The sequence below is a fragment of the Mastigoproctus giganteus genome, chromosome 7, assembly GCF_048544385.1.
Source record: "Mastigoproctus giganteus isolate SK-2022 chromosome 7, ASM4854438v1, whole genome shotgun sequence".
NCBI classification, from domain to species: Eukaryota; Metazoa; Arthropoda; class Arachnida; order Uropygi; family Thelyphonidae; genus Mastigoproctus; species Mastigoproctus giganteus.
In genome coordinates, this window is record NC_143581.1 from 76,807,510 (window position 1) to 76,834,908 (window position 27,399).

At 35.8% G+C, this 27,399-nt stretch overlaps 1 protein-coding gene across 4 annotated transcripts in view; it reads left to right on the forward strand.

Moving 5' to 3' along the window:
• snama (something that sticks like glue) overlaps window positions 1–26,882 on the forward strand; it is a 489,984-nt gene extending 463,102 nt beyond the window's left edge. For all 4 annotated transcript variants that reach the window (XM_090377736.1, XM_090377737.1, XM_090377734.1 and 1 more), the window contains one exon: window positions 23,260–26,882. In XM_090377736.1, the coding sequence (XP_090233862.1) occupies window positions 23,260–26,737 (3,478 nt within the window). In that variant the 3' untranslated portion in view covers window positions 26,738–26,882. The remainder of the gene's footprint in view (window positions 1–23,259) is intronic.
• The last annotated feature ends 517 nt before the right edge of the window (window positions 26,883–27,399 follow it).

Consider the following 27,399-nt stretch of genomic DNA (forward strand, 5'->3'; position numbering starts at 1 on the left):
AAACAGTCATTGAATAAATCCAGAAAAATCTGGTACTGTGTGAGTGATGACCCACAAGTTATAATCAATATCTGAAAGTTACAGTCCCCTATTATAAGGCATTCTGATTTTCTGGTCTACTCAGTTTGTCTGTGTAGTTGTTCGTTAAACTTATCCCATCATTTGGCTTGTAACATACTCCAGCTGTAACGTTTTTTTTTTTTTTTTTATCCTTCCTCAGTGCTTATGTCATGTCAAACAGACTCAGTGTTATCTTGGCAGCTCACATGAGCTGGGTGAACTGCCTCAGATTTTTACTTCTTAATGAAGTTCATAACTCATTCATCCTCTGTTGTCCTGTCTGTCCTTTCTATACACTGGCAAACCCAGTGTATAGAAAGCTGGGCTACCCACATACCCACTGGGCATGGGGTTTTAGTATTCTTAAAAGATGCTAACTATTCTCCTGGGAAACATATCCCTTCTTTTGCCTGTGTTGCATAGTGTTTCCCATTTTTCCTGACGAAGTACTGACAGTAGCTACTCCTTTTATGTTCAGAATTAAGAAGTGACACATGATGCATTTCTTGAATTTTGTACTCATTCTTCTATACTAATCATATAATCCTTTAAACTAAATGTCTGTTTCATCCAACAAATTCCACTTCAGTTGAAAACCATTTATTTAAAAGTTAGGAAGATAGTAACATGTTTAGCTTTATCCTTTAAACAAATCAGACTTTGAAATTTTGTTTTGTTTGTTGAAAAACATTTAGCAAATGAGTTTAGGCACTATTAAATTTGCTTTTTGGTTGCAGTTTCCATCTGCAGGAAATTAAAGTTTTGGTCTAAAATCAATAACAAGCAATTTTCAAATTAGGCAAACTATATTATAACTTAGCTGTGATCCTCTTAACTGTTTGACTTTGATTCTAAACCAGAATGAAGACATTAATCAGACTGCTCCTTTTTTTATTACTTTCAACAACGGTAACTGTTTTATAGTTACCTCAAACTACTATTCTCTTATAGCTTTCAACCTCTCTCTCTCTCTCTCTGTCATGCTCTCTTTTTTTTTGACTTTTGTGCCATAGGTTGTGTCATAGTACATGCTTACTACTGTTAGGCTTTTGTGCATGTGAGCAACAACAATCTTTGCGCGAATGGTTGTGGTTGTGCTATGTTTGTGCTACTGCAAAAGTGAGCTAAATGAATGGTTTCTGATGAATCTGCTCCAACATTTTTATACTGTCTGAATCAGCGAGTTATGTTAGTCACATCCATCAAGAAAGAAGAAGTTTTGGAAAGATAGTTTTCATGCTATAACGAATGAAATTTATGTTTCCTTTCTACAAGGCATCTCAGATCGTTTCCGTAGGCGCCCCAGAAGCTGGGAAGTATCAACGAAAGGATTACTCCCTCGCAGTATAACCAAAGTCAGTCACTTTACTGTTTTTGTCCGATAATAGCACGAAAGGTCATTTGCCATTGTTCTTACGAAGAGGACTGAGCCTTTCAAAAGACCCTCTGCTAGTTAATCTGCAGTGGTGTGAAATCCAGAACTGTTGCTTAAATGTTGTTTAAATTTAGGAATATTTTAGGAATGCCTGTTGCTTTAAACTAAAGTTCACAGATTTTAGTACAAAATTATTTCAGATAGCAATAATTCTGTGTTGTATATCTCATACTTTGTATATTCATATTCTGTATATTGTATATTTTTTATTGTTTAATCTCAAAAGAAATTCTGTGTACTTATTGTTAATTACAATGGCTCTGCAAGTGCATATTATTTGCCAATTGTGCAAAAAGAAATGCAAAGACTTCCTTCAATGCAATGTGGAATGCGGTCTTGTGTACTGCATCAAATGCATAGATATGTCAACTGTGAACTGGAAAAAGATGTCACAGGCAGCGATCGACTCGTGGAAGGGCCCTTGTTGTATAACTCACAGGCACTCAAAGAAAAAGCAGACGAAACATGAAAATAACTTAGGCTCCAGCCCAGCTGATCCTTCAAGCCCTCCTGACGGTGAACCTCAGTGTTTCAACTGCCCCTCATCATCAATGGATACTCGGCAGAGTGGGCTATCCGAGGCCATACCTCATGACGTGGCATCAGAGCAGACAAATCGCTCCTTCTCTCACTTCCTTAACCTAGAAGTTCACAAGATGAAAATCCAAATGAGCTGACCACAAAACTCATTTTTCAAATCTTGGACACTCACAAATCCATGATGATCTCTCTTCTTGATGAAACTAAAAAAATCTGATTGGAAAACGCGCAATTGCGTGAATTTAATTATATTTTACTAAATAAACTTTCGGATGACAGATCTTATTCAAAACTCCAGCAGATCATTAAGTCCTACATACAATTGGACGAAACCCTTGGAAAATTCCACTTTCCAGCCAACCCCTGCTCCCGTTGCAGAAGCCACTTATGCATCTATTATAAAGCAACCTCCATACCACTCCAGTATATGCTCCTATCCCCAGTCAGTCTCAGAAAACATGGCGCCTCCGTAGCCAGGTGGGAAGGAGCAGCAGTTCGTAGCACACGCTTCTTGATTAGACCGGGGTTCGAGCCCGTCACCACCAAATACGAAGGACGCGGAAAGGTCAGGGAATGACCACCGCATATCCCGGAGCAATATGGCCTTAGTTGCTAATGCTCCTAAAAACCAAATAACAACAACTCAGAAAACATCTAAGGTCAATCGACCTGCAAATCCACTCCTAGAAGATGTCATTTCCTCTAGGCGGCAGACAGATCTCATCGGAAGACAGCGGAATCTATCTGCCTCTAATCACACAGGCAGGTGTCAACATCCTCCTCCTGTTGTGGGAACAGCCACCAACTCTACAATCAGAGCAATTCCCAGAACCAAAAGTTCGACCAGGGATATTTTGTCTAAAGACTCGAACCCCAACTCTGCGATAGAGTAGTAGAGCAGCACATCAGAACGCAACAGCATATAGAAACAAAGGCAATAAAAATTATTTCTATACACGAGTCGTACAGCTCTTTCTACATTCAGTGCCAGCAAACAGACCTTGATGAATTACTGAAGGAGCACTGTTAGCCTGTGGGAACTATCATTTTGCCTTTCTACGGATGACCCCCCTGTTCCTGGCCCTAGGTTACCAGCTATTGACTTAGCTATCGAAACAAGTGACCATGAATGACAATCCATGCGTTTTTCAGATATTCAGGAATCTCTACAGGAAATAACGTCAAAAAATGATTCATCTATCTCTTCAGCCTACCAGAATTTCAATGACACTAACTCTTGTGAAAACATCTTTCTACCCTATCACTTGCCAACAATTAAGCCAAACAACTTATGCCTTACTGCAGCATCAAAAGATGCAATTACTGTATTCTATATGAATGCATGCAGTCTTGTAAAACATAATGATGAAATCCTCACTCAACTGACATCATGGAATCTGCATCCAGACCTGATGGTTTTTACTGAGACCTGGTTCTCTCCTGAGGTTTAAATCCAAATTCCAGACTACTCCCTTTTTCAAAGTTGCAGAGGTGATTCAAAAAGTGGTGGAGTTGCTATTTATGTTCATAGTCATCTGCGATGCCTGCCTTTCCTATCTCAAATCTGCCTGATCAAGCTTGTGAACTCACTTTTATTTTATCCGCATTGCCTCTTTGGTGATCTGGTGTCTATACCGACCTCCCTTAGCTTCAGTTAACAGCTTCCTTGTAACTTTTGACAACACTCTATCTCATTTCACAAGCAAATCCCTAAGCCTTCTACTGATTGGTAACTTTAATATTAATATTCTTCAAAGCTAATCCTCTCAGGTGTAAAACCTCCTAGATGTCATTACTTTAAATGGTTTCTCTGTTATTACTGGTGGAGATATCCCGACTAGAATAGGAGAGTCCCACAATTCCCTTCTTGACTTCGCAATTTGGGAATGCTCTCTCACGTATGCAATACTTGATACAACTATTTCGGATCATCGTCCCATCTTAATGGTAATCGAAAATGAAATAAATGAAGCAGAGATCATGCACACTTTCAAATCTGTCACTCCAGACCCTCTCAATCAGCTTTGTCACGACCTGCAGTAGTCAATGTGGGATGGAGTGCTTGCTACAAGTGATCCTGAAATTGCAACTAACTGCTTTTTTTAAGCATATCCTAAATAGCTGTGAAAAATACGTGTCATATATCAGGAACCTAGGGAATAAAAAGGCCACCAGGACAAGAAGGAAAATATGCCTGTTCATCTCAAACAAGATTTGTAATATGTTAAAGAAAAGAGACAAGTTGCAAGCTTTTTTTTGCGAGAGCAACAGGAATCGAGGCCGATAAAATTAAATACACAACATACAGAAACAAAGTCACTGACTGCGTTCGGTCAGAGAAAAGAAAATACTATAGTTCTCAACTTACAGGTATCATAACAAGCAAGAAAAAATGGACAGTTCTGAACAAACTATTACCGGGAAGGAACCTGAAATCACGGAACTACGTTGGAGATGTAGTTGAAAACGAGGTACTCATTTCAGATGACGAGCTAAAAGCTACTGCCTTCTGTAACCACTTTATTTCAAATGTGAATAACCTCTTTCAAGATGAACTGGATTTCAGAGACAAGGAAATGAGAGTCTCTGCCAAGTACTCAATCAGACTCTTTTTTTTTTTCTCGTCCCTCTCTCCGATCAAGAGATTTTAGAAGCAGGGAATCAATTGAAAGAAAAGGGAGCCCCTGGTTTTGATGAAATATCTCCGTCTCTGCTGAAAAAGGTCCTTAGTTCAATTCTTATGCCACTAAAGTTAAACATTTAACTTTAAAAGATAAAGTCGAACTCATTAATGCGTATGATCGGCAAAAAAATAGTGTTCGCAATCTCGCTGCAAAATTCAAAATCGGGAAAGCGCAGGTACGCGACATCCTAAAGAAAAAAAATGAACTGCTCAAACAATTTTGGCAACACGGAAATGATCACGTTCAAAAATCATTCCCGAAAACTGTTGGACTTCAAATTGACAATGTTACGTATTAGTGGTTTTGTCGCGAATGTGCTAAAAAAATTCCCATTAATGGGCCTATTATTAGGGAAAAGGCTTTGGAGGTTGCAAAATCTATGGGAGTAAATGAGTTCAAAGCATCTGTGGGATGGCTAGACAAGTTCAAAACTCGGCATAAAATTTCTTGGAAAACCATAAGTGGTGAAGGTGGATCTGTTGATACTGGGGTTGTAACAGAGTGGACCGTCAAATTGGAAGATTTATGTCGTGATTTTGAAGCTAAGGATATTTACAACTGTGACAAAACAGGGTTGTTTTTTTTAAAGCCCTTCCTGAAAAAACAGAGTCGAAAAAACGAAAAGTGCCAGGGCGGAAATATTTCTAAGGAACGCTTGACTGTACTATTGTGTACAAATATGCTTGGAGACTGAACAACCTCTTGTTATAGGAAAACCACAAAATCCTCGTTGTTTCAAGGGCATAAAGTTGAATCTTTTGAATGTTGACTGGAAGTCTAATAAAAAAGCGTGGATGACATGAGATATCATGAGCGAATGGATAAGTCACTTTAACCAAAACATGATTCGTCAAAACAGAAAAATTATTCTTTTCATGGATAATGCTGCATCTCACCCCCACATTGAATTGTCCAACATTCAAATCGTTTTTCTGCCACCAAACACATCTGCAGAGTGTCAGCCCTTGGATCAAGGGATAATAAAAAATTTTAAACTTCACTACAGAAAACGTGTTTTAAGACATCTCATTGCAAACATGAACGATGTAAAATGTGCGAGTGACCTTGCAAAGAAAATCAGCATCCTAGATGCGATTCAATGGATTTCCTCTTCAGTAAACGCAATTAGAAAACAAACTGTCATGAACTGTTTTGTAAAGTCTGGCTTCTCAAACGCAAAAATTGAAGTTGTGAACAGCAATGTGGAGCACCAAGAAGAACAAGAACTTCAACATCTATTGATAATGTACAATACTTCCGCTACAAGTGACCCTGGCTACAAAGATATAGACTCGAACCTCACTACAGAAGATGGTGCTCTAGATATCAATGACATTATCATCGATATTTTTCAAGAAGTTCCTCATGAGGATGAAGAAATGGAAGGAGGTCATTATGTCGAAGAACATATTAACGACGAACCACCAATGAAAATAGAAGAAGTGCTCATAAAATCAATTGTTTAAAAATGTTTTTCGCCGCTGAATAAGATACTGAAGGACTTTCGATGGTTTCTTCACTCCAAACAAATGTTGAAAACAAAATTATCAGCCGGAAGAAGGTGCAGAAGAAAATAAGTGATTATTGTATGTATTTTTCTTAAGATAAAGTCATAATATGCATAGCACAATTGTATGTATATTATTTACAAAAATATTGTACAAAATCTGTATATAATTTAATTTAATTTTACATTAAACGTTTAACGATTTTTCTTTCTTTCTTTTTTTTTTTTTTTTTCTCCCTCAGACTTCTTGTTAGCGGACACTTCTCTCTAACGGACACATTTTCGTTCCCCATGGCTATCCGTTAAAGGGAAGTTTCACTGTATTCATCATTTTTTAAGGGAATACTCCCTAAAAAGCCATTGGCTTATGTGTTCTCTCTCCGTTTTTGTTGTTATCTCCCAAAAAAGTGTAACATAAAATAAGGATAAAGAAATTATCATTATTATTATTATTATTAATGTGTTTTTTTAACAATTAGATGATGGAAGTTTGCTTGATGAAATCAAACAGGCATTCTATTTATAGTTAACAATAATGATTTCATTAGTAACGGTTAAGTAAGGATTTTAATATATCCACTGTCAGATGCCAAAGCCAATAGAGTTCGTATGTGCTGTAACATCAATTCGTGAATCACGAAAACAAGCATTGAGGCAAAATGTGATATGTAAAAAAAAAAGTTACGTCATTTAACTAACAGAAAAAAAATTCTAGGAGATTAAATCTTTCTACAATTGCATATTTATTTATTACATTTCAAGTTACTTTTTTCATTTCATTTCTTCTCTTCTGAGCACAGTGGATATGAAATAGTAACAGTACTTCTTAACACAGTTTTATGCTTTATTTCTATAGAAGCCTAGTGTTCTTTAGATGCTATTTGTTATTTGTTTTTTTTTTTTTTTTTTTTTTTAGGAGCATTAGCAACTAAGGCCATATTGCTCTGAGAATATTGTTGTTTTTGTTTTTGTTTTTTTTTTTTTGGTTTTTAGGAGCATTATCAACTAAGACCATATTGCTCCGAGGATATGCGGTGGTCCTTCCCTGACCTTTCCGCATCCTCCGTATTTGGTGGTGACAGGCTCGAACCCCGGTCTAATCAAGAAGCGTGTGCTACGCACTGCTGCTCCTTCCCACCTGGCTACGGAGGCGCCACCCGAGGATATGCGGTGGTCATTCCCCGACCTTTCCTCATCCTCCGTATTTGGTAGTGACAGGCTCGAACCCCGGTCTAATCAAGAAGCGTGTGCTACACACTGCTGCTCCTTCCCAACTGGCTACGGAGGTGCCTTCTTCAGATACATCATATGGTTATGTTCCTTGGTGGTTATATTATCTTACTGATCAACTTAATGAACAGTAGCTGATTTCACACTGATTTCATTAGTAATGGTTTATTTCTTCTTTTTCAATTTAATTTTATAATCATTACCATTCAGTTATCATGATGAATATCCTGAGATTTTATTAATCTTGGTCCCCATTGGAGGTGGGCTGAGAGCACCACTTTAAATTTGTTTCATTGACATTTAATTAGTAGTTATAGTACTAGTAGTACTCGGTTTGGCTGAAACAAGAAGAAGAAATGAATCACTTATAAGTTTATCAGGCAGAAACCTGCTGTACACCAATGGAAACAGTGAAAGGAGTGAAGGTGGAGTTGGGTTTCTGGTCCATAAACATTTTAAAAACAGCATTTTGGAATTCAAAAGTACATCACCAAAGGTGTCAAGACTAATACTCAAGATTTCTAAGAGGTACAAGCTAAAGATTATAATGATTTATGCACCAACATCGAGCCATGATGATGAAGAGGTTGAAGAAATGTACACCGAAATTGAGAGTCTTCTAGATGAGCAGAAAACCCACTACACTATTATTATGGGGGACTTCAATGCTAAGGTTGGAAAAAGGCAAAACAGCACAGAAAGAGGAACTATAGGAAATTTTGGAATTGGTGAAAGAAATAAAAGAGGTGAAAGACTTGTGGAATTTGCATAATCTCAAGGACTGTCAGTAATGAACACTTTTTTCAAGAAAAGGGTGAACAGAAAGTGGACATCGAAGAGTCCAAATGGATTAACAACTAATGAAATCGACTTCATCCTCACTAACAGAAGCTATATTGTGAATGATCTTACCGTCCTGAATAAGGTAATTGTTGGAAGTGATCACAGAATGGTAAGATGTACACTTGATATAGATGTAGGAAAGGAAAGGAAAAAACTGACTCGAGTAAATAATACAAAGGTCTTTGAGATAACAGAGGAGGAGAAAAAGCAGTATGTACTGGAACTTAAGAACAAGTTTGAGCTTCTGCAGACTGCTCAGGACCAAGATATCGACGAGGAATATTACAACTTTCTGAAAGTGATAAAGCCTAAGAAACCTATAGGGAAAAAGAAATCCAAAGAAGAAAAAATTAGTCAAGAAACACTTGTCATGATGAACCGAAGACGACAAATGAAGAGCAAGAAAAACACTGACAGGGAGAAAATTGAGTATACTGAGTTATGCAAAGCCATTAGAAAGAGACTCAGAGAGGACATAAGAAGATTTAACACAAGAAAAGTAGAACAGGCATTAAGGGAAAACAAAGGATTTAAATCAGCAGCCTTGAGCAGTAATACAGAAAGACAGATGATACTGAAACTGAAGAATAGCGATGGTGTACTTATAAACAGCAGAGAAGGCATAATTCAAATAGCAGAAGACTACTATAGAGAATTATACAAGGAGCGAGGGAATGATACCAGCAGTGGGGAAGATGGATTGCAAAGTAGCAACACATACGACATACCCGATATTCTTCCTGGTGAGGTAGAACATGCATTGAAGAAAATGAAGAATCGGAAAGCCCCGGGGGAAGATGAAGTTACTGTAGAGTTGTTAAAATTGGGAGGAAGAGACATAACACAAAAACTGGCAAGGCTCTTCACAAAGTGCATTAGAAAAGGTGTGATGCCTAAGCAGTGGAATAATGCAATCATAGTTTTGCAGCATAAGAAAGGAGATAAATCAGAAATTGGAAATTATAGACCAATTAGCTTGTTATCCCACATCTACAAGTTGTTCACAAGGGTCATTACTAACAGATTAGAAAGAATACTTGATGAGAATCAACCGAAAGAGCAAGCTGGCTTTAGAACAGGATTCTCAACTATGGATCACCTTCACTTAATATCACAGCTAATGGAGAAAGCAAATGAATATAAAACACCATTATGCCTAGCATTTGTGGATTATGAAAAGGCATTTGACTCCATACAGCATAAGGCAATGTTTCGGGCACTGGAAAGACAAGGCATAGATACCCCATATATTATGATTTTGAAGAAAATATATGAGAATGCTACCTCCTTTATTAGACTAGACAAAGACAGTAGGAAATTTAAAATCGAGAAAGGAGTTCGACAAGGAGACACAATATCTCCGAAGCTGTTTACTGCTGCCCTTGAGGAAGCTTTCAGAAGATTAGACTGGTCGCAGAAAGGAGTCAATGTGAACGGAGAGTACCTAAACCATTTACGATTTGCAGATGACATTGTGGTCATAAGCCACGATCCCAAAGAATTAGAGGTAAATCTTAATCAGTTATGCACAGTTAGTAAGGATTTTGGACTAAAGATGAATATGGCTAAAACAAAAGTAATGATGAACAAGTATGCCACTGAAAGGGAAATAATGATTGAAGGAGAGTAATTGAAAAGGTGGAGTCATATACTTATCTGGGCAAGTTATTAGCTGTAATAATGATAAATGGCTGGAAGTCAAGAGAAGAATAAATTTTGGATGGATAGCATTCAGGAAATATAGTCACATACTGAAGAGCAATATCCCAGTTTGTCTGAAACGTAAAATAATGAATCAATGTATACTCCCCACCATGAGTTATGGAAGTGAAACTTGGGCACTCACCAAAAGAATGGAAGAGAAGCTGAGAACTACACAGCGAAGAATGGAACGAATTATACTGGGAATCAGACTGTTAGATAAGAAGAGAAACACATGGCTTAGGCAGCAAACTCAAGTAAAGGACATTCTTATCAAAACTAAAGAACTAAAATGGTCTTGGGCAGGACACATAGCTCGAAGAGATGATGACAGATGGACTAAGAAAATAACAGAATGGTACCCAAGAGGAGCTAGAAGAAAACCTGGAAGACAAAGGCGGAGATGGATAGATGAAATTCGTGAGTTTTTGGGTAGTAAATGGATGGCCAGTGCTCAAAACAGAAGGAATTGGAAAGTTGCTGGAGAGGCCTTCATCCTGCAGTGGATTGAAAATGGCTGATGATGATGATGTACTAGTAGTAAAAGCAAGCTTATACGGCATCACCCAAAACAAAAAACAAAGCACTTCCCAAGTCAACTGTTCATCCTCTCTAAAAGTTTGTCTTGTTCTTCCTTGAAATTATTGAAACTATCCCCCTTCTGTACAACACCAGGAGGGAAGTTTGTTCCAACAATCAACTGCCCACTAGCTGAAGGAACATTTCTGCACATCTATCCTGCAATCATCCTTCCTTAATTTGAATATATGTCCCTTGTGTGTGTGTGTGTGTGTGTGTGTGTGTGTGTGTGTGTGTGTGTGTGTGTGTGTGTGTGTGTGTGTGTGTGTGTGTGTGTGTGTGTGTGTGTGGTCTAAACAATAGGAAGAATTCCATCAGAACTGAACTTATCCAATCCACTCAAAGTTGTAAACAGTTCAATCAGATCTCATCACAGGTGCCTAGTCTCCAGATGCTACAATTTGCAGAACTGATGCCTTTCTTGGTAAGAGCCCCATTTTGTTCCACTGACTAATCTTGTTGCTCTTTTCTGTATGCATTCTAACAGATCCACATCCTTCCTAAAATGGGGCTTCCAGGCCTGCTATAATATCAATGTTGGGGTCACATAAGATGTGACCCCGAATGTAGAATCCCTTATAAAATGGGATAATCACCTACTTATCCCTGCTGGAACAATTCCTATAGCATTAACAAAACCCCAGGAGCCTGTGTACACTGCTCAGTGAACTTTATATCTGACTGCATAGTAACCCTCCAGGCCTTTTTCATTCTCCCATTGCCTTTAATTTGGCACTACTACACAGCTGGTATGTTAATCTGTAATTACTGTTCCCCATACAAAGTACCTTGCATTTGTCAATATTAAACTTCAGTTGCCACTTCTCATCCTATCTACCTAATCTCTCTAGATTACAAACCCTGACTACTGCAGTTAACCACTCTGAAACCTACATATCATCTGCAAACTTATACTTGAAGCCTGATATATATTCATCAATATGATTCATAAATATAGAAAACAACAATCTCTACTCCATAGGTATTTGCCCCCTTTATTAAAGGATTCTCTCATGCTTATGGCTAAAGGTTTTTGCTGCCTCCCTTAATATAATTGGATAGATCCCCTCCCCACACACACCACACTAGTGTCTATTTTTACACTTTGCTTCAACAATTTCTCTTCCACTTTCCTCTCAGTTATCACAAAATCATTGTTTCCTGGTATAGTGATAAACTTCTGGCATACTCATCTCTAAAAAACATTCCTTGTGTGTGAATGTAGATGCAGAACACCTATTCAATTTGTCACCAACCTGAGCAGGGTCATCAACAGTTAAACCATTCATGTCTAGTCAGCCAACATGAGTCATCCCCTTTTTCTAGTATTTACATAAGGAAAGAAGTCTTGGCTACTTTTCTCTGCATTCTTTACCAGAGACTCCTCACAAGCTGCCTTTGATTATCAAACCTCCTTTTTGACTTGATTACAGATTAAATTATATCTACTGTATTTAACTATATCATCTATTAATTGATATGCATTTTTCTTCTCTGCCATTCTGAGCCTTAAACTGTTATCTATCAGTTGGTATAAAAAGTCTAACAGCTTGTAAGATTACTTCCCTGAATCACCCAAAACAAAAAACAAAGCACTTCCCAAGTCACCTGTTCATCCTCTCTCTCTCTCTAAAAATTTGTCTTGTTCTTCCTTGAAATTATTGAAACTATCCCCCTTCTATACAACACCAGGAGGGAAGTTTGTTCCCATTTAGAACCTGCTGTTGCAACGTCGTCAGTTGGTCTCCCTGCATAGAATTTAAAACCTGTGTCAGACCACTATACTTACCATTACAAAAGTAAAGGCCCTCCCTTTCCCTTGATAGTAGTTACATCTTTTAGTAAATCCCACATCAATACACTGGTTGCTGCCCCCTAGTGGTGCTTTTACACCTATTAGATGTAATGGTTTTTTCATCTGCAAATTCTTAATGCATAAAGAGGCACTGCTAATAATAAGATCAAGTGTATTGATCTGATGAACTTGTTGCATCTAACATGCTGGTGTAGAAAACAGTTATTCAATAAATCCACAAAAGTCTATTGTGTGAGTGACCAACTCACCAGATTCAGTCTATATCTGAAAAGTTAAATTCTCCCATTATTATGCATTCTGATATATTGCCCCACTCTAATTTGTCTGAACAGTTGTGTGTTATACTCATCACAGTGATTAAGCCTATATATAAGCCTATACATGCACCTGTTTGCTTTACTCTTAGTAAAACACAATTCATGTATTTCCTTGTTCCATTCGAACCCCCCCCAGCAGGATTTGAAATCCCCCACACCTTGCTTTCAGGCTCCTACACGTTCCAGTAGAAGCGATGCAGGAATCATACCTCTGCCTGTGGTTGCTGTTAATCTATCATTCTGTGTATTCCCCCCAGCTAGCTTTTTCTGACCCACCTTACACTGCTTTGATAGCATTTAATCACATTGGCTTTATTATTCAAAATTATTTAAGATATACAAATGCCTTCTATAATACTTTCTTCTTTCTCCCTTCTCAGTTTCATCATCTAAATCTTTGTACCCAGTGGGTGTATAGGTCCTTGTAATATCACAAATCCTCACTATTTTCCTCCATGCTGTCTGTTTTCTGTTAGATCCTTAGCTCTAGCCAGAATAAGCTCTTTCCTGTAGTGCTTGCATGTCATAATCAATGCTTCTTCCTCATGGTCTTTCTTTGGGTTTATTACCTTTCATTTTTGCTTTAAATATCTATTTAGTTTCTCTCTCTCTCTCTCTCTCTCTCTCTCTCTCACACACACCCTTTCTACCTATCCGTATTTCAAAATGTTTTCTTATTACCTTATCTGTAAGCCAGCTTCCATCAGTTAATTTCATTTATTTTTCTTAAAACTCTTATTTCTAGAGATACTAAATTCTCATTAATTCAGTTATTTCTTATCTAGCTTACGGCCAATATTGTCTGTTGACTAATTTTTCTTTTCTCCGAGACTGTTCCTAAATACACAGAATTACTAGCTTGTCAAATTTTTGGTGATTTAATCTAAGCTTGTTTAAACTTGTTTCTTTTCATAACCTCTGTCTTTGTGTAGCTGATTTTCATGACCTTTATCTAATATATATAGAGATACTTGAAGATCTTGTTCTTGCAATATACTATATATAACAGTGCTATCATCTGTATATAATAATGATCGAATTGTTATATTTCCCACTTCCAGTAGCTTACATTCTTTTATTAAGTGATCATTAAAAATTATAAAAAGGAGAAGCAATAAGTAAAGTTTGAGCCCTTCTTCGCTCCAAAATTAAGTTTAGGGAATAAAATTAAATTTGGGGGAAGAATAATTCTTATTCTTCATCCAAGTTCTTTCCTCAATGCTCATTACAGGTTTGCCATTTTTACGTAAATATTCTGCTCCTCATAGGAGATTATACTTGATGTCATATTTTAAAATTCAAAGAGCAGGGTTTTAGGAAATTTATCTTATGCTGAAACCTGGCAGCCATACCCCCCCTTCCCCTATTGACACTAATTACACTGTAGTTTCTACATTTGGCTTTATTTCCATTTTAATATATTAATATAATTGATGCCTTGCCTATTCTAGAGTGTATCCTTCAGAAATGATTGCTGAATAATTTGTTTTAACCACTATGATGCTGTTTTCTCTACATCTTTTTCAGCATTTCAGGTCTAATTTCATCAAACACCTCCTGTTTTTCCATACTTAACTTTGCCCTTATTATTTTTGATTACTTTGTTGTGGTCTTTTTTTTTTTTTTTTTTTTTTTTTTCCCTACCTACCAGATTTTTTTTTTTTACCTTTGCCCTCTTGCAGTTTACCAAGAATTTATTAGTTTTATTTGCCAAAAATTTCTTATATGATATTTTTTATTTTCTCTAATTGCATCTTTAACTTCTTGGACCCATCATACTGTTCTGAATTTTCTACCTTTACAGACCTACTCCCCGCATGCCTCTTTTAATGTCAGTAGTGGAAAATGAAGTAAGAAAGCAAGTTTATACAGTATCAGCTAAAAAAAAAAAAAAAAAAAAAAAAAAAAACTTTCCACATCACCTGTCAGTTACCTCCAATAGGTCTAATTCTTCCTTGAATTTATTCAAACTACCCACTGGCTGAAGGCATTTTCAGTTTCTTCAAAAGTTCTGTTTAATTTTTGCCCTTTGACTTTTGAATAAGAAGATTTCTGAATTTAATGGTTGTCAGTAAATCTGAGTTTTTTTGTCTTATATCCATTTTAAACACTTTATATATATATTATTTATTTATTTATCTAACATTCATTATCACTTTTAAAATGATGTTAACTTAAAATCTCCATTTATATCCGTGTATTGCTCTAAGATCTCTCTCTAACTTCTAATTTATCTTTTATTTTCTTTTTTTGCATTCAACTGATGCAGATAAATTTGATCCAAATTTCATTATCTAACTTTCCATCTTAAATTTGGCTTAGTCAATAGATAATGATTCACATCAAATTATACTAGTTCTACAAGCTGTTGCTGAATCCTTGTTCCTTGCTTTGAATTTACTTCAAGAATAAATTAATTATAAATATTGTTTAGCCGCAGCTCTTTATCTTAAAATGAGAAAAATTAACACTACTTTTGTACAAGCCCTTCACAGCCAGAAGGCCAGGGGTGCACTTGCGGTCATCCTCTTGGTTTCTATAATATCTACTTCCTCTTGATATTAACTTTATTTACTTTGGCTTTGCACTTTATGCAGCTATCATTCTTCAACTTATTTCATATTCTGTGTGCGTGCTTGCGTGTGTGTTCCTTATCTTATTATTTTTCAGTCTAATGTATGCATGTATATACTATCCTCCAATATTGAGATTGGTCATGCAAAATTCTCAAGAATAATTTTTTAAATTTTTTTCATAGCCAATTCATATGATTGATTTAATCATCTATAGCAGTTACTTTGGTTGCTGAAAGATTTACCTGTCTACAACTTTTAGAATCACAATCATAGGTGTACCTAGAATCCATCTCAACTTAATCTCATCTCAATTTGATTTTAAATTAAATATCTTTGATACTGATTGGGAAAAAAATTGGAGGGAGGTCTCTACATGATTCTCTCTAAAGCAGTGATTTCCAGAATGTGTGGTAGGTTGATTTTCTGGGAAAATCACATAGTAAAATTGAATTATTTATAACAGTACAGTAGTCAGAAGTCAGTTGTTTATAGGTCAATTTACACTCTCCAGGTAAAAATTCACAAAGGGGGTTCAAAAGGTGACACAAATAACTATAGACCTGTTATTTTAACTTGTGTTCTGGGGAAAATAATGGAATCACTGGTTAAATAAGCATTGCAGGATCATCTAGACAAGACTGCAGTAATAGTTAAGACACAGAATAGGTTTGTTAAAGGGAGGTCTTGTCTGACCAATTTGATTGGATACTATGATGTGGTCACAAAGGAACTGAATGCCAAAAATAATTTTGATATCATATACTTAGATTTCAGGAAAGCTTTTTATACCATTGCATAAGGAAGACAGCTCTACAAATTGGAGAGGTATGGCATTAAGGGTAAGTTGCTAAAATGGATAAAGGGATGTTTGAGTGGGAGACAACAGAGAGTAGTAATTAATGGACATTGCTCTTCGTGGACAAATGTTATTAGTGGAGTTTCCCAGGGTTCGGTGTTGGGCCCATTGTTGTTTTGTATATTTATCAATGATATTGATGAAGGTATATCAGGTTTAATGTCCAAGTTTGCAGATGATACAAAGGTTGGCAGAGTCATTAACAACAATAAAGACAGTATGCTACTCCAACTGGATCTAGATAAGTTGGGCAAATGGACTAAGTGGCAACTGAAGTTTAACATTGACAAATGCAAAGTACTGCATATAGGTAGCAATAACCAAAGAGAAACGTACCAACTACACTCAGGGAAGTGGAAAGTGAAAAGGACCTGGGGGTAATTGTGCAGTAAAATATGAAGTTCACTGAGCAGTGCAGACGGGCTGCTAGGGCAGATCATGGAGTCTTGTCAATGATACATAGGAATTTTGCTAGCAGGGACAGCAAAACTTGGGATAATCATCTTGGGAGATGATTATCCCAAGGCCTAGAGTACTGTGTTACAGGTCTGGAGGCCTCATTTTAGGAAGGATGTAGAGTTGCTAGAACAAGTACAAAGAAGAGCAACAAGATTGATGAGGGAAACAAAGGGGTTCTCTCACCAAGAAAGGCTTAAGTTCTGCAAATTGCAGCGCCTGGAGAGTAGGCACCTGCGAGGTGATCTGATTGGGGTGTATAAGGCCTTGAATGGGTTGAGCAAGCTGAATGCTGATGGGATTCTTCCTCTTGCTCAGATTGAGAACCTGAGGGAGCACAGATTCAAATTTAGGAAAGACAGTTGTAGAATTGATGTAAAGTGTAAAGTGTGTTTAGGGTCTAACGGCACCAGGGGTTACCCCCATCTCCGTGTAGTCTACATTGTCACGTGTTACAGAACACTGTAAAGGCCAGAGATTTAAAAGTGTATGGATATTGTTGGATGTAGTGTCGTGTACCGTTGTTCATCTGGCTATTTAGCCGCTGGACCCCTACTGAGGCCCAACGTTGCCCACACTTAGCCCCGTGGAGGCAAGCCAGGTACACCAGTATTTTTAAATAAGTACTCTGGCAGGTCCTGCCACCTAATTTCCTGGGATTTCAGTGGCTAGGACCAAAAAAAAAAAAAGGTGGGGGGTGCGCTAGAGGTTGGGTCAGGCCAAGGAGTTTTAAGTTATACAGTGTGGAATTTAGAATTTTGGGTGTAGGGCTAGGATAATTTTGACATGGGATGAACGCTAGTTGGAAAGCTAGAGGGGGAGGGGAGACTAAAGGCTGGGGGGTGAGAGACAGAAGTATAGGGTCGATAGAGTAGATGACCCCAAAATCAGTGAGGCAGGCCCATGCCACACCAGAAGGAAAGAGGGGGTGGCGGGGAGGAGACAAGGGGACCTTCACCTCCTCCCGGCCAGGACAGGGGAGAAACAGGGCCGTGCAAGGGAGCACGGGTTCACTATCGCCACGTGGCATTGGCAGCAATGCTGCGTGAAGTCATAGTTGGCAGAGTCCAGTCCGAGAAGGTAAGATTCGAGTAGTGCAGTCCTGGGACAGACAGGTCCCGTCCAGGTGCTGAAGTCATTTCAGTAGTGAGCTGCATGAAGATATATTTGGTAGAGTCAATCAAAGAGGATCAAATCCGAGTAGTGTCAATCCTGGGACAAAGAAGTCCCGTCCAGATAGTGGAGTCATTTCAGTGGTGAGTCAACTTGGTGGGAGGCGAAGCCGGAGCGGCAGTCATGGTAGATGAAGGTGATGTTGAGACTGCATTGTAATTTCAACCTGCACAATAATTGTGCAGGTTGAAAGGCTTCACGGGGATTGCAGTATGCTGAAGCAAGTAGTGGTCTTTACACATGGCTGATTAGGCCGTTTCATTGTCTGGTTGGGTCTGATTCTGTGGTTGTGGTAGGGTTTTCCGCCTCGTGAAGAGGCTCTGAGCAAAGTTCGAAAAGGCTGTGTAGCTATGGTGGTCTTCCAGGAGATGTTGCTCCTGATCTCTAGGGATGAAATGAATTTGTGTGATGAGAGAAGATCTGAGGTCATCATATAGTAGGCAGTCATGCATCAAGTGATCCCAGGTTTCCTGGGCACCACAGGTGCAAAGGGGGCTGTCGGAAAGTCTAAGAAGGTTCAGTTTACTGCGAAAGGCACCATGCCCTGTTAGGAGGTACGTGGTTAGAAGGCCTGGGGAAAACCAGGATGGTGATTTGAGATACACTTTGCATATGTCTGGTATAAATTTGCGGGTGATGGCCCCTTTGGTGGATTCAGACCATCTGGCTTGCCAGGTCTGTTGTAAGTAGGTTAGGAGTCTGCTTTTTTCGCTGGAATAGGTGTTAGCAGGATCCGTGGTAAAATCAATAAAGGTGGTAGACTTTCCTCTGCTGAGCTGATACAGCATTGATGTGTGGAAATTTGCCTTTAGACAGCAGGTGGAACAGACGTCCTTTTTTTGTTGTGGAAGTTGATAGCCTAAATAAATTTAATGCTAGCTGTACAGGCATTTGGAATGAATGGAGGGGTGAAATAGGAAGCTTTTTTTTTTTTTTTGGCTGATGCTGCATAAGCTTGCTTTCTTGCATCATATGCCTCTACTAATGCTAAAAACTTATTGTCACTATTGTTATTGTCTTTTTCACACTCTCTGTGAATAAGTCAGTTACACTAGTTTTATGACTAGACATAGCATGATATTCTTGAAGAATACAATGCTATAATATTGTGTCAGTGAGGTCGATTTGAATGGGCAAAATATAGCTGCAAGACAAAATTGTAATTACAGACATGGAAATCCAAGTATATGTGTCAAAATTGTAATTACAGACATGGTAAAAAGCTTCACTCAGTGCTCTGGAAAGTCTAATAGTGGAAACTAACGATAAAATTAGCATGTACTTAATGGCAGGGATACATTGCATTTTACAGTTTCTGTAAAATTCCTTTATTTTATGCAATTCCTTTTAATTTTATGCACTGCTTTTTTTTTTGTTAGTACATTGCTCTGCTAAAGAAGTATTCTTCAATATGAATGTCTCTTGCAGTTTGTGCAATTTGAAGTCCTAGCATGTTCATTCTTCACATTTGGCAACATTGTCATTGGCAGTTACTTTACCTGTCTGCCACATCTCAACAAAACCATTTTAGGTAATTTGTTAACTGCTTTATCTGCTGATGCCCTTTGCAGCGGTGGGTAAAAGAGAAAAGATGAACGTTCTGAAGCTCTTCTAAGTAAAGAAATGAGGCTAGTTCCATTAGAGAATTGGCAAGTAAAAAACATAAATGCAGAAAATGCAACACAAAATATCTTTCTTTGCAATTCACAAATATTGATGGAGATGAGAAGAAAGATAACATATTTACTTTGTATAAAAATTTTGGCTGTGGACAGCTTGAAGCCAAATAATTAAGAGTCATTTTTAAATAGTGTATACTGAATTTGTTAATAACATTATGATCATTGTCATAAAAAAGAAAAAAAAAGCTATTAAAGCTTTTTGATTGATATCAGTTTGCTTTACCCTTTTTCACACAATACAAGATAATAAAGACTACTTCCCCCTTTTCATATAAGTGTAACAGCTTAATATGTTACAGTGCTTAATAAATCTGACCTCAGGTGATAAACATTGGAACTGTTTTTGTTTCTCAAAAAAAAAAAAAAAAAACATTCAGTTTTACATCTGACTATATATACATATATATATATATATATAAAATATTTTCTATAATATTGAAGATAATAATATAGAAGGTAATTCAAGCAGACAATACCAAGCTGGATTTAAAGAAACACAAGGGATATAAATATATTTAAAAATATATATATATATATATACACATAAAACTTATCGTTGTCTACCCACAATCTAGATGACTTCAACTGGGGCCAACCACCCAGACTGAAGGCAAAAAACGACAAGGTCTCTGTTTCTGTAATGATCAATATCTGCTAAGATATATAAAATATAAAAAATCCAGAGATTAAGTAATTTGAATCTAAACCAATTAAAGGTAGTTAAAATTTTTTGAATCAAAAGGAAGATATTATTAATGTAAGCATATATGAACATCATTGACCCGACAGAGAACGTAATTTAATAATTAAAATAAAAATAAATGTAAAGTATAAAGCATATCTACCATATCCAGGACATAATGTAACAACTAGTCATTATGAAATAATAATCCCTCTAGTTAGTATATATGTGGGGACCCCTATGTGATGGATATGGTAAAAATAAATAAATAATTAAAGTTAAGTTAATGCAAAGAGAAACATGCAGATAGTAAGAATAAAAATTAATAGGGCAGGAATAATAGAACCTGAACTTCATAAAGGTGAAAATATAGTAGTATAAATAAGAAATAGTTTCTCCTACGTCCTCGGATTACCCTAATAATTTTGGAGAAATAAGAACAAAGAATGTAGGACAGCTTAAATTCAATACAAGATAAAAGTTGTAGCTTGGGTATGCCCGGGATCGCAAACCCGTTCCTATAGTAGGACCCCCCCCCCCCCCGAGCTGAATTTGCATGTCACCTTAGTGTAAACTTAAGTACATACTGTGTGATTAAAAAATAAGATAAGATAAAATAACATAAAATAAAATAAAATAAAACAAAATAAATGATACACTATAATTTGCAGGCCGGTGGGTACAAGTTTTCTAAGCCGTAAGACACCAAGAAAGTAAAGTGTATCCTATGTACATAATATACATGGCTCTAAATCCGTAATTATGGTAATTATATTAAGGCAATGGGTTCAGAAAATAAATTTTTGAAATTAATTATATCGATCGCCTTCCTGAAATGGTATTTCAGGTAAGCGATAGGGAAATTATTATTTATTAACTTATTGTACAATGCTATTATGTTTGCTGAACAGGTTGTGTTTTTATTGCAAATAGAAGCAATCCTCAGGCATTGGGATAAAATGATATTAGCATGCACTGATTTCGATATATTAGATCTCCAGTTTGTAAGGCCGACTGTAACGAAATTAAATGTGTCTCTTTTATTATATACGTTTACATCTATATCATTATGGAATATTTCTATACAAAGATCCAGGTAATTTGCAATTGTATCAGAACTGTTAGTTTTTTCCAATACAAGTTCTTCTGGATATAATTTGCTGTAATCCTGAATGAAATGTGGACAATTAAACACACATATCATCTATGTATCTGAACATAAGTAGATTTCTTGGAATGTTCTTTCTGTAGAATATAGATAGAGATTTGCAATTATGCAGGATGCTGGACTTCCCATAGGGGTGCCATTCACTTGTAAGTATAATGAAGTTCCGTCATATACGTAATTCTTAAAAATACATAAATTTATTAGAGTATCCCAGTAGGTTAAATCAAACTTTATAGCATTTTTATGTTCCAAATATAGTTTTTGGAGAACATCTTTTAAATTGTCAAGGTTGATACTAGTGAAAAACGGTTAAAGTCAAATGTTTGTATTTGCTGAATATTGTTATTTTTTATTGCATTTATATTGGTAAGTTGTTATTTATTATAATAGTTTTATTTACATTATTTAATATAGTTTTAAGTAACTTTTCTAACGTTTTACCTGGAATTTTAGCATAACTATCTCTACATGATGTTAAATCTAAATGCAAAGGTGATTTATGAAATTTAGGTATACCATATGTAAACGGATATTTTAGGTTATTGTACTTTAACTTTAATTTTTTATGCAATGCTATTAGTTTTTTGATTATTACATTAGGGGAAGATGCCATGTATTTGTATGTGCTACTGGACTGCAGTTCATTTTTAATAATTTCTATGTAATATGACTTACATATAATTGCATAATTGCTTTGTCAACCGGAGTAATTACAAAATGTTTATGTATTTCTTTGAGCTGCTTATTTATTAATTTTGTATTATTTAGATTATCCGGTATGAATTTCAATTGATTATATTTGTTAAATATGATATTTAGCATTGTGAACAGCCACATGTGGTATGCCTCAACCAGTATGTTATATTTGTATGTAGATCTTATGCAGTATTTTAATAAATCTGGATATAACAGTTTTTTAAAAGTTGATTTATTAATAGGTAGATTAGGTTGAAACTTAGAACTGAGTGATAAAATATCTCTAAGCTCGGGATATGGGATTATATCTAAATCGCCGGTTATAATGTAGTTATGGTTAGGATCTACGTATCTAAGAAATTAAGTCTTGTGGCAAACACATATGTGTTTCTTTAAATCCAGCTTGGTATTGTCTGCTTGAATTACCTTCTATATCTTGAATTACCTTCTATATAGATCTATTGAAGATCTATATCTTCAATATTATACAAAATATTTTATACGCATTATGGTCACAATGCATAATTGCTCTAGCAACTGCATTGGCCCATAAGTATTAGTTACAGCTTGTTACCATTTATTAACTTTCTTTTTTTCCATATTACTCATATAAATATATTTATTTTTTTTTTTTATTTTTTATTTTTTTTGTGGTGCTTTAATTTTTATAGAAAACTGTAAAACAAAAAATTGTATAATTGTATATGCATGTCACATTTGAAGGGCAAACTTTTATTATTACCATTGTATTAAGAAAATCAGTTTATATTTAAATTTAGATTAACTGTGTATAAAATATATCTCAGCAATTTTTCCTCTAAAAAAAAGTATAAGTCTAAATAGAAAATAGAGAAAACTGTGTTTAAAATTTGTTCTGGTTTCAGACTAGAACTTTTAGGCATTCGTTATATGATGTGGAAGTAAAATAGTTGAAATATTTTGAATTTTAATAGTTCGTAATAAAAAAATAGAGAAGTGAAAAGGATTTCTTTGGAGGTAAGAAATCTCTTTTCATATTGGGTTGGAAGAAGGATAATGTTTTTTTTTTTTTTTTGAAAAGTTGGAAGTGCAGTTTTTTTATTTTAATATGGAAAAAAAAAACATCTAGCAATGATTGCCCTCTCTGATTTGCAACTAATACAATATAAAGTTTTGTGCTAATTTTTTTAACTATTAAAACGATGTACATATAGTTACTTCCGTAAATTACAAGTATTATAAAATATATAATTGATAATATATGTTTTTCATTCTACAGAGGTATTGGAGATCCACTCGATGATTTTGCTCGTGAGCTGTTGGAATATAGTCGTGAACAACATCATAGATCTCATAGCAGACACCGACAGCGTGCAAGATCACACTCCTCTTCTGGTTCTCATTCTTATGGTACCTCCAAATCCTGGTCACGTTCGGGGTCTCGTTCGTCACGTTCATGGTCAAGATCTCGCTCACACTCATTTTCATATAGTAGTAGATCAAGATCTAGGTCTTACTCACACTCACGTTCCAGGTCACCTTCCAGATCAAGATCTTATTCAAGATCATCTCATTCCCGCTCCAGGAGCCCAAGTTACCATTCTCGATCTCGTTCAAGATCTCGGGATCGACATCATAATCTAGCTCATAATTACAATCGTTCACAGTCCCGATCTCCAAAAGGGCATCATCCGCGTAGACCAAAGTCATCTCCATTCCAACATAAAAGAGAATTTTCTTCAGCTTTTTATGGTGGGTCTTATCTTGGGGTGCCATATCCTGCTGTAACTGGAACAACAACAACAGGTATATCTCATAACCACCCTCCAAATCATGCTCTGGAACATTTTGGTGCGCAGCGAGCAAGATACTGTCATGAGCAGTTTCGAAACTATGATGCATACCACTCTGCTTATAACAGCAGTTCTCACTTTGACTCTCGAGATGCAAGATATGATAAAGCACACTTTCCAGATTATCAGGGACATAGTGACAATTCTCATCACATAGGACAGAACAGAGAAAAGGGCAGGGAAACTATCAAGGTTAGAGGAAGAGAAAATGTTCACAAGAAAGACTTTACAAGAATCCATTCCCCTGTTGAAAGAAAAGTTCAAGATAAACAAATTCAGGATGATGCAAAAGGAAAAAAGAAAGAAGAAAAAATCAAACATAAAAAACATCATCATCATCACCGGAATAAAGAAAATAAGAAAGAAAAGGTAGAGACAGAAGAAAAGGGTGATAAAAGAACATCAGAAAATCGTTCTGCCACCCCTAGCAACCTAGTTAAGGTAGAAGTGTTATCAGATAGTGCAATTGAGAGCAAAATATCTGAATTACAAGAGGAATCTGTTGTAAAGGAGAAGAAGCATAAGCATAAAAAAAGGAAGGAGAGTGAAGACCTGACTAAGAAAAAAGCTAAGCTTTTGCATATCAAAGAAAAATGTGCATTGGTAAACACTGAACAAAATAAAACACTCAAGGTTAAAAAAAAAAAAGGAAAATCTAAATTGGTATCTGAAAGTAGTGCCCATGAAAAGCAGGAAAGATCTCTTTGTGTTAATGACACTCACAGATTGCTTGTAGAAGTAAGTCAAATTAAAAATGAACCTGACAGAGTAACCAGAAATATTGAGAGTAATAAAATGAATGAGACAAAAGAAACAAAAACTGAATTAGGTTTAAATTCTACAAAACTAACTGAACATGAAGAATCAGCTGATCATTCCAGCACAACAGAAAATAGGGGTATAAGTGTTAAACTTATTGAATCATCAAATATCCTGAAAACAGAAATGGAAGAATCTACTGAAGTTATCCAGGATACTCGTGAAAATTTAAGCAGTGAAAATTTAGATGATATAGTTCAATCAGTAGAAATAAATAATAACAAAGGCTTAGAGGCAGAAGAGGATGATGATGAAGAGGAAGAAGAAGAGGAGGAAGAAGACCAAGAAGGCCCCCCAGAAAACGTATTACATGTAGAGTTGCCTGCAATATCAAAATGGGAAAGAGAAGAATATGATGATGTTGAAGAAACAAAATCTCCATATACAGATAGCAGAATTTCACAAAAAGAAGGAAGGGTGTCTCTGCCTTCAGATATAATTCAAAGAGCTGAAAAAGCCATTCTTCAGAAAGCTCTAAAAGCTGCTATTACTGAAGCACCTCCAACACGAGAGAAGCATAAAAGTGAACGTAAAGTGCAGAATGAAAAATCTCAACGCATAGGTGATTCAAGTAAGGATACTGCTCATACTAAAGAAAAAGAATTAATAAATAAGGAACATCAAACCGAAAAGAAAGACGGGAATGTAATTAAACAACGGGTAGATTCACCAACAATACAAATCACAATAACTACTGATAAAGAGAAACGTTCTGTACAGACAAGGAAAAAAGAAAATGTAAAAGAGAAGGCAACAGACAGTGATTCTTCACATCATAGAAAACCAAAATTAGACAGGTCAAAATTTATCGATAAAGGACAAAATGAAGATAATGATAAATATAATAACAAACAGTCACATGCAAATGAAAAGTTACAAGTCTCTGTAGATACACTTAAAGAGCCAATTTCCAAATCATTAACTCAAATATCTGAAAGGAAAAGGGATAGTGATTATTCTTCAAAATCTTTGCCAAGAAAGAACAGAAATGAAAAATATGGAACTGAAAAACTGGAGAAAAATATGAATTCTGAAATGCTGGAAAAGAAATGCCAGCATGATAAATTATCAAAAAAACATATTATAAACAAAGAAAGAATGGGATATCATAGTGAAGAATCATGTGGTGGTGATGATAAAAGAAAAAGACATGGTAATCCCAAAGGTAGTAGTAGAAGTAAAGAAGATGTGCCTTTTGTAAGAAGTGAAAGAGAAACCAAAAGAAATAGAGACTATTCTAGAAGTGAATATGCTGAAACAAACAGAACTTCTGGAACTACAGACAAACATAAATTACTTGAAAAAGTCAGAAAACTTAATGAAAGATCACGTTCGAGAAGTCACAGTAGTGAAAGGAGGCAGTACAGGCAATCTAAACATGCAGAAATTTTTGAGAAACAATCATCTAAGCATAAAAGTAGAATTGAAAATAAGAGACCAGAATTTGAAGGAACAGACAAAAAAAAAGACTCTCTGGAAAGTAAGCTTTCTAGTCAAGAAAAGAGCAAATTATATGAAATAAAAGATCATGAAGTAAAATATGATCGAAAGAAAATGTGTAAAGATCAAATGGGATCTCAGCAGTCTTCTTTGAGGCATCGCAAAGAATCTACACAAGATGAATCAAAGTTTGAACCAAACTATGATGAAACAAGTGAATCAGAAAACACCAGTGATGAAGAGTTAACTGAAAAAAAATTAAAATGCCAAGACTTGGGAAGAAAACGCAAACTCTTAATTAGTGAAGACAGTCCTAAAAAGCAACTTAAAAGGGAAAATGGCGAAAAAATTCACCTCTCAAAGTCTGTACTCTCCCACAGGAATGTGGAACTATTAAAGCAAGAAAGTGAATCACGGAAAAGGGAGAAAACAAGCAGCAGTAGTAGCTCTGATAGCTTTACCAATAGTGAAAATGAATCGTCAGGTACAGAAAAAGATCCAGGAAAAAAGATAAGGAGTGAAACTCCTGATTCAGAACAGCCAAAACATAAGCATAAAAAATCGAAACATAAGAAACATAAAAAACATAAGCACAAGCATAAGCGAAAGAAAAGTCACAAGTCTAAGCAGAAAAAAATACTATAAAATAAATTAACTAAGTACTTAAATTATAAAATAGCTAAGCACTGGGAACTTCACAAAGTGATTGCTGCAGATTTGCTTCCCAGAAGGTGTGCTGCATGCATGTGTAGTTGAAGAGGAAGGCATTGTCCAAGACTGTTCATCATCTTGCTCATACAGTTCTGAAATGCAAATCATTGTTTACATTGAAATTTATGTTAATATAAATTGCTTTTTTTTTTTTTTTTTTTTGAGAAATGTCAGTTTAATTTGTTAGGTTTGATTATTGTCTTTATAAAATTAAATTGGTTTTAAGTTTGCAGCAGATAGAATTAAATATGTATTTCATTACTCAGGGCACTTGATAATAACCATCATTTATGTTGTCATAATCCTTAAATTGCAATACCAAGATTAATTTTTAAAAGTCTATTCTGTTGTGAAATAATATACACTTCATGCAGCAATGTTAATATGTGTGCCACAGAGTAGGAGTATTTCTGTATATTTGTTGTTTGCCCAGTTATCAGGGCTATTGTATATAATAAAAAAAAAATTTCATAAGTGATTTCTGTATAAAATGTAAAAATCTGCTGTAATACAAATGTAGTATTACTTTTTTTAAATACACCTTTATTTATTATTATTTTTTTTTTTATTTTATTTATTTTATTATTTTTATTTTT